The 14,826-nt window shown below is 42.4% G+C and overlaps 1 protein-coding gene across 1 annotated transcript in view; it reads left to right on the plus strand.

The window, feature by feature from the left end:
• The first annotated feature begins 667 nt into the window (after positions 1 to 667).
• The window catches only part of LOC143933173 (uncharacterized), a 78,725-nt gene continuing 64,566 nt past the window's right edge, over positions 668 to 14,826 (plus strand). The window contains exons 1-2 of the mRNA XM_077456106.1: positions 668 to 801; positions 13,925 to 14,035. Coding sequence (XP_077312232.1) covers positions 748 to 801; positions 13,925 to 14,035 — 165 coding nt within the window. The 5' untranslated portion in view covers positions 668 to 747. The remainder of the gene's footprint in view (positions 802 to 13,924; positions 14,036 to 14,826) is intronic.

The raw sequence follows: 14,826 nt of genomic DNA on the forward strand, positions 1-14,826 counted from the left end.
TTAATGTCATTTATAAAGTCGTTTTCAATATTTTCAAACCTGTTTCCCAACTTTTATCTCCAACATTGTCACCTTGTCACATCCTCTGCCTATATAGGCTAAAAACAGCCTTGCAGGGTGCACATTACACATACATGGCCTGCTGTTTTAACCTTCAGGTCTTAGAAATACCATGTGGCCATGCAGGCATGTAGACAGGACGTGGCTGCCGAGTGGCTGCAGGAGATACATAAGAGGTGCGAAGATAAAAAAAAAAAGTAATTGTGAAATACACAGCACTTTAGACAATTAAATGATTAGACTTTTCAACTATTCTAAAGAGATCTTTAGGAATATAAATTTACATTTAGCAATCTGACATACTGTGCTCCAGTGATATACTTTGTTCCCAGGTAACCTTAAAGACTAAAGTGGAATTGATTAAAACCTCCTCTTTTAACCTCCATGTTTCTTGTGTGAGTCAGCTGATAATCTGTTCTTATGATAATTAGTCTGTAAAAATATTGTAAGAACGGGATTTGATCACCCATGATTTTACTCTTCAGCATCAGTGACCATCCCTTTTTCCTTATTCTTCACCCGTTCTGTGATTCAGTTCCTACTGACGCTTCATCTATCGTCACAAGGATTTTGTCCTCAGGACAGCAGGTGGAAATCTGGAGTCTGATAATCCTATTAGTAGAGTTGAGCTTGTGTTGCTGACAGAGGCTGCAGTTGGCATTTTATATATCCTGTTAGTTTGTCATCATGTTGGCGTCTCTTATGACAGCTCTGTTCTTTGTGGTACGTGTGTTTGGAAGGGTGAGTAACTTCTTGTTTATCTCACTTTTATTACTGTAGGTAATTAGTTATAAACAGCCTTCTAATTGTATGCACCCTAACTAACAGCAAATGGGAAGGACACAAAAGGTAAACATCACATAAAGAAAGGAGTTTCTCTTTTATATAAAAATGACCGTTGCAAAGGTAAGTCTTTTTAGGTTGATTGATATTTGGCATCTATCAAAAAGGTATATGAGGTACATCAACTAGCAATATCTCTTCCCTGAATTTTAGGTGCATTAGTCAAAAAAAAGTGCAAAATTATTTCATTTGTCAATGGGAACAATTTAAAAAGCATGGGGAGAGGAAGAGGAGCTAATAACAGAGATGTACGGAGGCGAGAACCTTACTATGGAGAGCGATGGGAATTAATGGTGGTGTGAGGGGGTGTAAGCCAATGGGGTGTGCTGTGACGTTACACTTAAGTCATTATTGCTTTTGGCAGCTCAAAAAAAAAAAACATGATTTATTCTCCCAGCCAATCCAGTCACATTAATAAGCAACTCTTATATGCAAGTGTGTGTGTTAGGGGAGGAGGGTAGGTAGCAACTAATTTGTACATCAGTGTGTGGTCACCTTGACACACTTTTGAGGTATATGTTTCATAACATGAATGACTGTTCTAACTACTCATGTATGTCACCCCCTTGTCTCTTCCCCACCCACCTTCAGGCTCTGTCCCTTGGTTCCACCATCTACTCACCTCCCAGTACTGCCCCATTTAGAGAATACTGAAGAAAGTATCATTTTGTGGTGCTAAGTAATTTGTAAGAAAGGTAACAAGAAAAATGATAAAATAGGTCCCCTGCACCAGCAACAATAGACTGCCTGCAGCAACATACCCCCTAGCAACACCAGATACCCCCCAGCAACAATAGATCACAGAGCAGCCAGGAACAATAGACCCCTCCCCCAAAAGTAGATGCCTCCCAGCAATAATTGTCCCCCAGCAATATAAGACCCCACACAGTAACAATAGATCTCCTGCCAGCAACAGTAGGTCTCCCCATAAACAATAGACTCCACTACAATAGATCTCCCCCCATGCAGGGCTGAAACTAGGGGGGCACATTCCCCGGGTGACGCATCTAGGGGGTGCCCCCATGGGTGCTGCCCCCACCTGCACTGGGAACCACTGCTCTAAGAGTGTCACTGCCGCCCGATCAAGTGCAATGGACAGGTCTCCCTCCTAGTCCTGCTCAGTGCCCAAACAGCTTATGTCTTTTCTGTGTGAGGCATCCCACTGAAGGGGATGCTTCAAAGAAGGCCCTGAACTGGGGGATTGCAGAAAAGGCCCTGGACTGGAGGGTGCATTGGACGCCCTGGGCTGTTGGGCGGTTTCGAGGCAGCCTTGGGCTGGGGGGGTGCAGAGGAGGTCCTGACCTGGTGGGGGCGCAGAGGAGACCCTGGACTTGGGGGATGCAGAGGAGGTTCTGGGCTGGAGGGTGATGCAGAAGAGGTGCTGGAATGGGGGAGTTCAGAGGAGGCCCTGGACTAGGAGAGGAGTACACAGGAGGCCCTTGACTGGGGGGTGCAGAAGAGGCCCTGGACTAGGAGGGGAGTACAACGGATGCCCTGGACTGGGGGATGCAGCGGAGGCCCTGGACTAGGAGGGAAGTACAAAGGAGGCCCTGGACTGGGGGGAATGAATAGGATGCCCTGGACTTGAAAGTGGGGTGTATAAGGACCTGGATTCGGAGAGCAGGGTGCATAAGAGGCTCTTATTTTGGGTTGGGCTGTAAAGGAGGCCTTGGACTGGGGGGGTGGGTGCAGAGGAGGCCATTGACTAGGAAATGGTTGGTGTGGCAAAGGCCCCTGGATAGGTGGGGGACAAGGGAGGTACTGGACTAGGTGAGAGGGTGCCTGGAGGTCCCAGATTAGGAGAGGGGGTGTCTGAAGGTCCTGGACTAGGGCAGCAGATGTCTGGAGGCCCTGGACTATGAGAGGGGAATAGTGGAGGCCCCCTGTACTAGGAAAGAGGGTGCCTGAAGGACCTTCCAGCTTCAGGGAGAGAGAGCCTGAATTTAAACCCTGGGCTGAGGAAGAGCCTGCCTGGGCCCTGGAGAGTGAGTTTACAATATAAATTGGGACGTTTACAGTGCCTTGCAAAAGTATCCACCGTCCCGTCCCCCTTGGCTTTTTACCTATTTTGTTACATCACAGCCTTTAGTTCAATGTTTTTTTAATCTGAATTATATGTGATGGATCAGAACACAATAGTCTACGTTGGTAAAGTAAAATTAGAAAAATATATACATAAAACTATTTTTCAGAAATAAAAAAATAATTGGCATGTGCACCTCCTTTGTTATGACACCCATAAAAAGCTTGAGTGCAACCAGTTACCTTCAAAAGTCACATAATTAGTGAAATGATGTCCACCTGTGTGCAATCCAAGTGTCACATGATCTGTCAATACATAAACACAGTATTTTTTTCCTATTTGTTGTATGCTTCACAATAAAAAAAAAATTCTTCAAAGTTGTGGACATGTTCTGTAAATTAAATTATGCAAATCTTCAAGCAGTCCATGTTAATTCCAGGTTGTGAGGCAACAAAACACGAAAAATGCCAAGGGGGTAAATACTTTTGCAAGGCACTGTATCAATTAATGCCAAACAGGAGCAGGGAGACAGGTTGTGTGATACATTTATTAAAGAAGTACAGCCAAAACCTGTTTGGTTGTACTTCTGTTGATCACACCACTGCAGATTGTTTTGCACTCCTGTGACCCATTTTCAGCTGACAGCGGGCTTAAGCCTGCTCTCGGTTGATGTCACAGAATCGGTCCAGGCTGGGGAAAGATAGGAAAGTTGGGATCGGCACCCAGCTCAGCCTCTCAGCGAGACACTAAGAACCTGAGCCAGCCACTCCCATCCTTCTACAGCCAAGTGTTTCAATGAGAAGCGGGGGAGGCTGAGCCGAGCCAGTGCCTGACAGCCACCATCTCTCTGCTTAGAGAGCACTGAGAACTGAGTGATCGGCTGTTTGATTACTCAGTTCTCAGCTTTAGAGCCAGTGGGGGACAGATGCAGCATCTACCTAGGTAAGTATGATTCAAAAATAAAATTCCCATACTTCTCTTTAAATTACCCGACATCTTCTCTTTCCTGCTATCTGGCCCACATGACAATTGGGCCTCTTTTTACATGGGCAGTCCAGTCAAAGTCATTTGGGACACACCAGCTGCATGGACAGTTGAATGTCAAAATTTGACATGCAGACAGGAAGGGATGCATATATCTGAATGCACAGTGTCTGCATTCGGATCTGTGCACCCACTTCTATAGGTTAAGCTCTCTGGTGGATTCGGATGCAGCAAAAAGCTGCTCAGCATACAGGACCTGTCTGATTAGCCCTTAGGGGAATTTATCAAAACTAGAGCAGACAGAATTTGGAACAGCTGTGCATGGCAACCAATCAGCTCACATCTTTCATTTTTAAAACTGAACAAGCTCAAGATAGAAGCTGATTGGTTGCCATGCACAACTGTTCCGAAATTCTGACTGCACCAGTTTTGGTAAATTCCCCTCACTGAGTTTTACATTTCTTACTCTCAACCACAGCATTCTAAGTACAGAACATGCTTTGTTAAAGTGATTGTAACAGCAACAGCCTTGCATGATGGTGAAAATCTTCTGTGTGCACCAGCCCCACCTAATTCTTACGTGAGTGTCCCTTCTCAATCCAGCGATGTCCAGGAGAGCCTTGGCTGTCTGGGGACTCGTACTCCTGATTGGCTGTTGGCAGCAGCAGAAGCCATTGGCTCACACTGCTGTCATTTACAGCCAGTGAGCCAATCGGAGAACGGAGGGAGCGGAGTCGAGCCATGGGTCCGTGTGTGAATGGACACCAGCTGCTTGCTGTGGGGGCACCCAGAAAGAGGGAGGGGCCACGTGTGGCGGCAACAGACCCAAGAAGCAGAGGATCCAAGCTGCTCTGTGCAAAACCATTACACAGAGCAGGTAAGTATAACATGTTTATTATTTAGAAAAACAAACAAAAATCAAGACTTTAATATCACTTTATGGTTAGCTGTGTGTAGTAAAGGCTATGCAATAGAACAGTTTTATTTTATTAAAATAAGTATACTGAGGTATGTACTGTCTGTTACATACTCGCTTGTGGCACAGTCATTAAAGCATATGGCCTTTTAAGCCCTTCCCACTTTTGATGCAATCTGACCACACCCACAGTTTTGGGCGTGGCGCAGCTATATTGCCACATACCATATTTCTTGGGGGTGGGGCAAAAAAAATGTCCAGCCCCAGCTGCCAGATGTGCTAGCTATGCCACTGCCCCCACGGTCAGCATCAGTAGACCCCTTAGCACATCCCAGCATCCTTTGCCATAGTATGTTTTCTACAGCACATGACTGATACATGATTGTTTTACATTTGGTATTATTTTTGGTCCATCACTTGACTCCAGCAGGTTAGCATACTTGGTATACAACTGTGCAAGAGATGATGTGCAGGGCAACTGAGACAGGGTACAATATTAGTAGGTCATCAACCGGAACACATTGGGGTTGATTTACTAAAACTGCAGAGTGTAAAATCTGGTTCAGCTGTGCATGGTAGGCAATCAGCTTCAGCTTGTTCTATTAAGCTTTGACAAAGAAAACTAGAAGCTGATTGGTTTCTATGCAGAGCTGTACCAGATTTTGCATTCTCCAGGTTTAGTAAATCAACCATAGTTTGTCTTATGTGTGAAAAATAGAAAGGAGATTGCACAGCCACCTTGGTGTTGAACCGTTTAATGAAAATGAACAAAAACGGCAAGAGTTGCACTCGCAATGGTAAACATTGAATCCGTCTGGGTAATCGGAATGACATGTGTGCTTCCTCTCCCAGCCTGTCCAGTGGACTATACCCAATAAGATGGTGATCTGGGCTATGGTGGAACGAGAGGTCCCAGAGATCCCAGCAATGGTGGGCTGCTAAGCAGCTCTCAGAGCCGCGCATGTTCCTGGGGCAGCCGGCCCTGCACAACGTCAGTTCAATCTACAATGGAAGATAGAGAGGAGCAGTGTAACCGTGCAATCTCTCAGGGTTGCTATGACAACATGTTTCGGAAGCACGGCCTCCTTCGAGTAACACCCTTGCTCAAACATCTTGCTCTATATGGGGAACCCAAAATCCTTCCCAGATAAAGTCCTTAAAGAAGTCAGGCCAGGAGTTGAGCACACCCTATGTGGACAGCAAAATGATGGTTGACAAGTAACATATTTTGCAACTCAAATTATAAATGTAAAACATATGTAAAAGAACACATGAATTACCTAAAAATAATAATAATAGTACTCATAATTACATTAAAAACACAAATGTGAAAACGACAACTTATATCTCTCCATATACGAAGATTAATATAATAATCATCAAACGCTATGGCCAAGATTTTACCAAAATCTAACCATAATTAACCTATATTGGCTCTACTATTCATGGGGGTAATTTTTTAGTGCATCTCCCCTCTCCGAAAAACTAAAAATAGAAGATACAGGGGGGTTAGAGGGGGGAAGAAACAAACACACCAAAAAGAGGAAAGTTGGAAATGTTAATTCCACCATAAAAATCTTCCATCTGTTCTCACTAGCAATGAGCCGAACACCCCTCGGTTCAGTTCGCACCAGAACATACCGAACAGGCAAAAAATTCTGAAGAACACACGAACACTGTTAAAGTCTATGTGACACGAACATGGAAAATCAAAGGTGATAATTTTAAAGGCTTATATGCAAGTTATTGTCATAAAAAGTATTTGGGGACCCAGGTCCTGCCCCAGGGGACATGTATCAATGCAAAAAAAAAATTTTTAAACACTTTTTTCAGGAGCAGTGATTTTTTAATGCTTAAAGTGAAACAAAAATAAAATATTCCTTTAAATATCGTACCTGGGGGGTGTCTATAGTGTGCCTGTAAAGTGGCAAATGTTTCCCGTGTTTAGAACAGTACCACAGCAAAATGACATTTCTAAAGGAAAAATTGTCATTCAAAACTGATCGCTGCTGTAATGAATTGTCGGGTCTCTGCAATATAGATAAAACTCATTGAGAAAAAGGTATGGGTTCGCCCCCTGCCAGTCCATTACCAGGCCCTTTGGCATCAGAGGGGGGAAATGGTTGCCCGTTTATGTCACCAGGTGGCCCCGCCCTCAGTTATATAAGAACTGTTACCCAGAAGAAGCATCAGTCGGCAGGAGCCTCCCATGGAGGCGGAACAGTTGCAACTTTTTTTCAAGGTCCATTGGGCGGCATGGATGTACATCGTGGGACATTTTTATTTTTTAATAAAGGAGCTGTCTCTTGTCTTTTTGACACTTTAAACCCCCCCCGCCCGCATACCCCCACAACCACCGTGCATACCCCAAAGCACCCTCCCCATGTTGAGGGCATGTGGCCTGGTATGGTTTGGGGGGTTACTGTCTCATCCCCCTCTTTTCCTGTGGCCTGCCAGGTTGTGTGCTCAAATAAGGGTCTGATATGGATTTTGGTATGGATTTTGGGGGGACCATTACACCATTTCTTTTTAAATTTTGGTGCAGGGTTCCCCTTAAAATTCATACCAGACGAGAAGGGTCAGGTATGGATTTTGGGGGGACCCCTACGTCATTTAAAAAAAAATTGGTGCAGGGTTCCTCTTAATTTCCATTCCAGACCTGAAGGACCTGGTAAGGATTTTGGGGGAACCCCCACACAATTTTTTTTTTGGTTTGGGGTTCCCCTTAATATTCATACTAGACCTGAAGGGCCTGTTAATGGACTGGGGGGACCCATGCTCTTTTTTCAATTAGTGTTATCTTTGTTGCCGAGACCCAACAATTCATTACAGCCGCAATCAGTTTTAAATGGTAATTTTTCCTTTAGAAATGTAATTTTTCTGCGGTACTGTTCTAAACATGGGAAAAATGTGCCACTTTATAGGCATACTACAGACACCCCCCAGGCATTATATTTAATGGAATATTTAATTTTTATTGTTTCACTTTATGCATTAAAAAAAATCACTGCTCCCAAAAATACGGCCGTATTTAAAAACATTTTTTTTTGCATTGATAGATGTCACCTGGGGCAGGACCTTTTGAATGTCCCCTGAGCACCACATATTGTTCAGTGTTCGCAGAACATCCGAACAGCCAAAGTTCAGCCCGAACTTCGGGCCGAACCGTCCCATCCCTAGTCCTCAAATATTCTGAGGGAGAGTGAAATTGGCCTCCTTCAGAAGGGTCTCAATTTTGCCCCCAGTTGTAATGCCAATTTATTCGACCTGATAAATATAGCTGTGACATTATGGTCAAACCTTTTTTCTAGCCTCAAATCCTGTGTAGATACCATTAACACTCCAGCCGTGGTTACTCGTGCAGAGTGCATCCCTATGGAGCTACAGGATTCAGAGGAGTGGACCAAGGTTGAGATGGATAAGGAAGTGCTTTACATTTTGGAGGAATTGCTTTTGGAGGGAGGGATTGCACTATATCTACACCATATGATAACAACATTATGCATACCACTTTTCACCCCAAATCTACATTTTATCTGCATCACAGTAACAATGAATTTATTAAGAGCTTTTATGCCATGGTATATGCAGATTTAAAAAAATTGTGTGAACAACCACAAGGGAAGATGTATACGTGTAACCTCTTGATAGAAAAACAGCCTCTTTTTACCCTTAAAACAACCATGAATTGGTCATTTGTATGGCTGACAAGGTCCAGAATAAAACAGACTATCTTAAGGAAGCACATAGACTCCTTATGGACGCTAACACTTATGAAGTGCTTTGTGCTGATGCCCTTCCAAGGTACAAATTAGAGTTAAAGGAAATGATTGATCAGGCTTACTCCAAAGGTGTAGTACAGAAATCTAAAAAACAATTATTTTTCACAAATTTCTTTAAGACACCTTATTTTTACCATATACCAAAAGTTTCTTTAGATCCCTTGTGTCCTCCAGGTAGGCCCATAGTGGCCAGTATGGATGGTGTTACGAGGTGAGTATCCCAGTATGTGGATACATTTCTTCAACCCCTAGTCACTTTACTCCCGGCTTACATTAAGGGTTCTGCTCATGTTCTTAATATGTTGCAACATTACAAATGGGAATCAAGCTATCTTTGGTTGTCTCTTGATGTGTGTTCCCTATACACATAGATTCCCCATGAGGGTGGGCTGCAGGCTGTAGAGTAATTTCTCTCCGAAGCAAACTACATGCACCCGATGCAATCTGAGTTTGTTGATGCATGCATTTTGCGTTAGAGAGAAACTACTTTCAATGTCAAGATTAGTACTATATAAAGATATCAGGAACTGCAATGGGTGCACATTTTGCACCATGCTATGCCAATCTTTTTATGGGGTTCTGAGAGAAGTTTCACATCTGGTCTCAGAACCCCATTGCTAGGCATCTGGTGTATTATGGGAGATACATTGATGATATATTTATCATCTGGGATGATCCCCCTAAAACTGTTAGTGAGTTTGTGACTTATTGCAATTCCAACCCTTTTGGGATAAAGTTCACGCATGTGGTAGATGACAAGTCCTTGGTATTTCTTGACTTAGATTTGGCTTGGGATATCACGCCCAAGACCCATTTAAAAAAAACCTTGGGTAACTCGTATCTCCATTGGGATAGTTGTCACCATCCCAAGTGGAAAGAGAATTTACCATATAGCCAGTTCTGCCGGTTGCATAGAAATTGTAGTAGTACTGCTGATTTTGATCAACAAGCAGCTACACTTATCAAGAAATTGCAGGAGAAAGGGTATGATCTCACTCATACTCGTAAGGCAGCAGATAGGTATAGGTATATTATTAGTCCCATTACCAACACATCAGATAAAGAACAACATGAGGTCTTCTTTATTACTAAATTCAATGCTCAACATTGGGCCATTAAGAAAGCTGTCCAGAAACATTGGCCCATATTGGGACAGGACCAAGCTATGGGTAGAGTTCTCCCGAAAAGATCTAAGGTAGTATTTAGACTGGCCACTAATGTAAAAAGTCTCATCACAACCAGTCGCCTTAGAGATAAACAAGCTAATGGGGCCAAAAATATCCCCCAATTTTTTAATATAAAAATCAAAAAGTTGTGCCGCACTATCTACATATTATACTGCTTTGGCAGCAGTGATTAAATAAAGTGTCAATATGTGCTATATGATACTATATGATATGATACTACTGATGATACTACTATGTGATAAATTCCTGTGATATGTAAATTAATTCCCTTCGAAAATCCCACAAGTCAAACTGACATGATAGAGATAGACAAAAATAAGTTCATTAAAGTAAATGCTGAATAAATAAAAGTGACAAAAAGTGAAAAATATATCACATGGATCAGTGCAACATAAATATCATAAAGTCCTTATCACACATAAATAAGTAAATCCATTGACTGAAGTGATCAAAACTTGTTGAAGTGTCCACACAGACCAGCTGGGACAGTGTAATGCTTTCCGTCTATCTATTAAGTTCTTGTGGTAAAACCAAGGAAGTTTAGACTTCTGAAGTGAAGTGTATCAATGCTTTACTAAACAGGGAAAACTATGCACATACAAACTGTAGGATGAACAATACAACACAATTTGTACACATTAAGTAAACTAAACAATTACTCAACTTAGGGGTCAAGATGTCCTCCATAGTCCTTTGCTCCGTCCAACTCACAAAGTTCTCCAGCTTCTGGCAGCTATGTCTCCTCTTTGTCCTTCCAAACACCACTCTCCTTGTCCCAAACACATGTTTCTCCAAAACACTCTCCAAGCCCCTCCCACCCATTTCCTGCACACACCAACTTCCTCTATTCAGCTCCAAAACCTATCCTTCTGGTTTATTTACATATCAATGGAGGGAGAAGGGCCTCTGTAAACATATGCTCTTACCAAACCTAACTATATTATTGCTATCAAGACAATATACAAAATGATCCATAGCAACACAGACCGGACAGTGTAGGAGACAGCTGGTCTGTCTCACAGTTGAGGAACCTACAACCTCAATACTTTCCCAGCTTTTTATGCTTTGCATAGAGCAGTGTACTGATGCACCAGACCCATGTGAGCACTCTGTATTGGGGCTTTTTTGTATAAAAAATTTGTGATTTAAAAACCATATCACACTACTACTTTCACACTATCAATCCTTCTTTCCTACTGTTTATATATGAGAAAACAGTGTTACTGAGCAGCCCAGGATCCCACAGCACAGCTATCATAGAATCCAGAGGTGATTCATATGTGTGTTTTGACCGATCTTAAATGTGAGGTCACACGCTCAGAGGTGAGCGGCTATTACCTAAGGGGGGGGGGGGGAGTACCAGAATGTTGACATTTCAACAAGTTTTGATCACTTCAATCAATGGATTTATTTATGTTTGATAAGGACTTTGTGATATTTATGTTGCACTGATCCATGTGATATATGGTCAGTGCATCACAGTTTGTTGCACTTTAGCACTTTATTTTTCACTTTTTGTCACTTTATTTATGCAGCATTTACTCTAATGAACTTGTTTTTGTCTGTCTCTATCATGTCAGTTTGACTTGTGAGATTTTGAAGGGAATTCATTTTCATATCACAGGAATTTATTGCTTTATTATTTCTTTATTATTTAAGCAGTGTTATGAATTTGATAAATGTGATTTTGCATGTGAGTAAGATTTACATTATAGAATCATATAGCACTATTGATACTTTATTTAATCACTGTTGCCAAAGCAGTATAATATGTAGATAGCGCAGCACAACTTTTTGATTTTTATGCACACACACAGCTATATGGGATGTGATTATTGCCAGCAGCTGTCCATATAATTTTTATTCTCAGTAGGTAGCTCGCAAGATTTTTTAACTAAAATGTTTTAATATACTGTATGTAGGCAGGATGGTGCGAACCATGCAAACTCGCTTTGGTGAGCATCAGAGATTTATAGAGAAGAAAATGGATAACCATAGTGTCCCATGTCATTTCAAACAGGTGTATGGGGGTAGCACAGATGTCCTGGTACTTTTTGGAATAGAATCTGTATCCATGACATTCCCAGAAGGAGAAAGGTTCACCCATTTATGCCAGCGTGAGTCCTTCTGGATATTTACTCTAAATACCATGTCACTCGAAGGGTTAAATGAAGAGTTAGAGGAAGGTACTTTAATTTGGTTTGAACACTGTTATTGCTTGAGCTTGGATAATCACACAAAACCATTGTGATATTAATGTGATTGCCTTATGTCATTTTGGGGGGCCCTTCAGCCGGGTGACCCCCCACGAATAGTAGAGCCAATGTAGGTTAAGTATGGTTAGATTATGGTTAAATCTTGGCCATAGTGTTTGATGATTATTATATTACTCTTCAAATATGGAGGGATATAACGTGTCGTTTTCAAATTTGTGTTTTTAATGTGATTATGAGTACTATTATTATTATCTTGAGATAATTAATGCCTTCTTGTACATATGTTTTTAATTTGTAATTGTTAATAATTAATTATTAATTTTAAACTTTCAGTTTCAATAATTTGAGTAGAATAATTACGTTGCTTGTCACCCATCCTTTTGCTGTCCACATTGGGTGTGCTCCACTCCTGGCCTGACTCCTTTAAAGCGGGAGTCCACCGGGACTCCGCGTTTTTTTTTTTTTTTAAAAGCCAGCAGCTACAAATACTGCAGCTGCTGACTTTTAAAATAGTGACACTTACCTGTCCAGCGCGCCCGCGATGTCGGCACCCGAAGCCGATCGCTAGGTCATCTGTCGGGTCCTGCCGCCGCCATCTTGGGTATGGGAATCAGGAAATGGAGCCTTTCGGCTTCATTTCCCGGTTCCCTACTGCGCATGCGCGAGCCGCGCGGCGCAATCCGGACGGTCCCCGCTGCCTCTGGGAACTGTGTGTTTCCCAGCAGGCAGCGGGGCACTTGCGCAAAGGGGCGGGCAGTTGCGGAAAGGGGCGTAATCTACGCCCCTTTCCGCAGACAGCTATCCCGGAAGTGGGTGCAGTTACCTGGATTATCCAGGTAACTGCACCCCCCTCCCCCCTGAAAGGTGCCAATCGTGGCGCCGGAGGGGGGGGGATTCCGATGAGCGGAGGTCCATTTTAGGGTGGACCTCCGCTTTAAGGAATTTTTCTGGGAGGGATTTTGGGTTCCCCATATGGAGCGGCATGTTTGAGGAAGGGGTGTGACTTGAAGGAGGCTGCGCCTCCGAAACATGATGTCAAAGCAACCCTGAGAGGTTGCACGGTTACACTGCTCCTCTCTGTCTTCCCTTGTGGCTTGGTCTGATGTTGTGCAGCACCTGCTGGCCCGGGCTCTGGGACCTCTAGTTCCGCCATGTTATCGGGTGGGTGGGACCCACAGCGAGGAAGGCTGTACATAGGGGTGCAGCGCCGAAGGGGGTACATTTTCCCCTGTTTATGTGGCAACACTGATTCAAGCCCTAATAAAAGATCTCCCCCTATGGGATAAGTGTGTGACCTATATTTTAATATATTTCCACATAACCCCTACATACCAGTGATACTTATCCTAGACCACAGGATATGCGTGTATCTATACAAGCATATGAAATACTGAATTTTTGGTTTTCTTGATCATCTGTTAGTTCTGTGAGGTTCCCCCATACCCTGAGCCACAAGTTCACCAGCACCTACCTAGTCTTTGTCCTGAGAAAGCTAATATCTTAGTGAAACGCATCAACGAGCACGTTTTTGGAGGCATTACTGGATCAGAATTTTTTTCTCCTGTTTTGATACATTATAACATCAATCTTTGTACCTTAGATCCAGCCCTCTGCAACTGCATCATTGGGTAACTGGTAACTGTGTCCATACAGGGTGTTGTTTATATGTTGGTTATATCTGTTTTGTAATTTTAATGATGCTGTAATAAAATGTATGCTTTATTTATTCTCCCTCTCATTGTGTGCCCACAAAGTCCGCCAATTTTTTGACTTGGTCAATCCTTATATATATATCTTGGATGTTGGCATAGTGAGGGTCCTCCCTACTTAGTTATATTTGTGTCTTAACCTGCCCTAAAACTCAATTTCACAGTATTGGAAGCACTGCTAATCTTGGATTTCTTTTTCTGCAGTTAGGCAGTGCAATCTTTCGAGAGGAACAAGCCCCATATCTTATGTATCAGCCTCTTCCATGGCATGTTCAGTATGTGACACAGAACAGAAGAGCAAGCAGAGACCAAGAGGTAGTAGAACATGTTTATTTATTTGATCTATCTATCTATCTATCTATCTATCTATCTATCTATCTATCTATCTATCTATCTATCTATCTATCTATCTATCTATCTATCTATCCATCTATCCTCAATTAAGCTAGTTATCATTCTGCATCACTGATAGAAATTGCATCAGCATCTCTGCTGCAGCTTCTGGTTGAGGTAGGTAACGAGTGAAAACAATAAAAAAAAGGGCTCATTCATTGACTAGCAACATAAGGGAGGGACTTCTCCCACTGATCACTTATGTAAAGGGGCATTTACACACTGGCCACCAAAGTAACCAGAGCATTTACACTGGCTAATAGGGATGAGTCGAAGACACCCCCAGTTTGGTTCGCACCAGAACATGCGAACGGGCAAAAAATTAGTGTGAACATGCAAACACCATTAAAGTCTATGGGACACAAACATGACAAATCAAAAGTGCTAATTTTAAAGGCTTATATGGAAGTTATTGCCATAAAAGTGTATGGGAACCCAGGTACTGACCCAGGGGACATGTAATAATGCAAACAAAAGTTTTAAAAAGGACTGTTTTTTCAGGAGTCAGTGATTTTAATAATGCTTAAAGTGAAACAATAAAAATCCCTTTAAATAGTGTTCCAGGGGGTCCCCTTAGTCTGCCTGTAAAGTAGCACATCTTTCCAATGTTTATTACAGTACCACAGTAAAATGACATTTCTAAAGGAAAAATTTTAATTTAAAATTGCTTGCAGCTGCAATGTATTTTTGGCTCCCAGCAATACAGAGGAAAA

This window comes from Lithobates pipiens, unplaced genomic scaffold (assembly GCF_037356315.1).
Source record: "Lithobates pipiens isolate NorthernLeopardFrog02 unplaced genomic scaffold, aLitPip1_a1.2 Scaffold_27, whole genome shotgun sequence".
NCBI classification, from domain to species: domain Eukaryota; kingdom Metazoa; phylum Chordata; class Amphibia; order Anura; family Ranidae; genus Lithobates; species Lithobates pipiens.